General features: G+C 39.7%; 1 protein-coding gene across 1 annotated transcript in view; it reads right to left on the bottom strand.

Moving 5' to 3' along the window:
- ttn.2 (titin, tandem duplicate 2) overlaps nt 1–1,737 on the bottom strand; it is a 195,235-nt gene that overhangs the window by 24,511 nt on the left and 168,987 nt on the right. Inside the window, exons 212-215 of the mRNA XM_016293855.1 lie at nt 1,668–1,737; nt 969–1,556; nt 572–874; nt 44–442 (exon numbers count right to left, since the gene is read on the bottom strand). Of these exons, the coding sequence (XP_016149341.1) occupies nt 44–442; nt 572–874; nt 969–1,556; nt 1,668–1,737 (1,360 nt within the window). The remainder of the gene's footprint in view (nt 1–43; nt 443–571; nt 875–968; nt 1,557–1,667) is intronic.

Genomic DNA, 1,737 nt, shown 5'->3' with positions numbered 1-1,737 from the left:
CCAGACTCAAGCTCTTTTCCATCCTTGTACCATTCAATTGTTGGTTGAGGTTTAGCAATAATACCAATTTTAAGCTGAACTGTAGCACCTGCTTTATATTTCACAACATCAAAATATTCTGGAGGAAGTTCAATCTCAGGGGCACCATATGTATCCACACATGTGACTGGTCCAACAGTTGCTGATGGGTTACTAATGGAGCCAACTGCATTCTTAGCCATGACCCGGAATTCATAAGATTCATTCTGAGTCAAGCCTGATACAGTAAACTTTGTGTCAGTAACATTTGTCAAATTAGCTTTTGACCATCTGCCTTTTGGACCATCTTTCCTTTCAATCAAATATCCAGTAATTTTACTTCCTCCATCATATGAGGGTTTCTCCCAGGAAAGGCTAATGGAACTCTTTGTGATATCAGTGACTCTAAGGCTGTTTGGAGGTTCTGTGGGGAAAAAACAGTGGCAATTAATGTTAATGTTTCCATTGGATTAAACAAAAAGAAAACTACAATTATCAATACTAATGGATTAAGCACATGTAACGATCAATTTACAGAAAACTAAATGCTTACCACAAGCATCAATTGCAAGCACAGGATCTGAGGGCTTGCTAACTGGACCAATGCCAGCAGCATTTTCAGCTGCAACCTTGAACTCATAGATCAGACCAGCATTCACGTTTGATACTTTGAAGTGTGTAGCACGGATAACAGTAGTGTTAACTTTCTGCCAAAGAATGCTGTTTCTGTCTTTCATCTGAAGGTGATATCCAAAGACATGGCTTCCACCATCTGAAGATGGCTCCTTCCAGTTAACAGTAATACTTTCCTTTGTTACAGTTGATACCCATGGTTGTGAAGGTGCCACAGGGAGTGCTGAAATTACATAGAATAAGTTCTCATAAATGCGCATAGATAGATTTGTATTTATCAATTTGTAGATTATGCTGTAGAGATGAATTTTACTCACTGTATGGAAGACTGACTGTAACAGTTGGTGAATCAATGTGGTCACTGATGCCAAAACGATTCTCAGCCCTGATTCTAAACTGGTACTCAACTCCATTAATCAGCTTCATGATCTTGATTGTGCACCGTGCAACAGCAGATGAGACTTCTATCCAGTTTGCAGTAGTGGTCTCACGTTTGAAAACAATGTAGTTGGTGATTGGGCTACCACCATCATAAGCAGGAGGCAACCATTTTAGACTGACACTGTCTTCTGTGACATCACACATTTCAACAGGACCAACTGGTGGGCTTGGTCTGTCAAGGACCACAATATTCACAAAAGACTTTGTGGTTCCACTGGAGTTGGAGGCCGTGATATCATATCTGCCTGCGTCTGAAGCAACACTCTCACGCAAAGAAATTATAAGGGAGTCAGTTGTCACATCTGAGTTGAATCTCATGGTTGACTTTAGAACCTGTCCATCCTTAGATAGGGATACTTTTGGTAGTGGTTTACCAGTGAGGGGGATCTCAATCTTGAGATTTGAACCTGCCTTAACATAGGCAGTGTTGTGTTGGAAGTCCTTCATGTTAATTTCAGGTGCCTCTGTTGATTAAAGAAAGCAACAAGAATATATAATAATTTAACATCATGTAAAACTAATCAATCAAACATTGTGTATGTTTAAAAATAAAACATCATTAATAAATAACTTGCCCAGCTGATCTTTTACAAGCACGGGTAAAACCATGTCCTTGGGGTCGCTAAGTCCAGCATGGTTTTCAGC

This window comes from Sinocyclocheilus grahami, unplaced genomic scaffold, assembly GCF_001515645.1.
Source record: "Sinocyclocheilus grahami isolate Dianchi unplaced genomic scaffold, SAMN03320097.WGS_v1.1 scaffold308.1, whole genome shotgun sequence".
NCBI classification, from domain to species: domain Eukaryota; kingdom Metazoa; phylum Chordata; class Actinopteri; order Cypriniformes; family Cyprinidae; genus Sinocyclocheilus; species Sinocyclocheilus grahami.
This window is presented reverse-complemented; position numbering and strand designations above follow the sequence as displayed.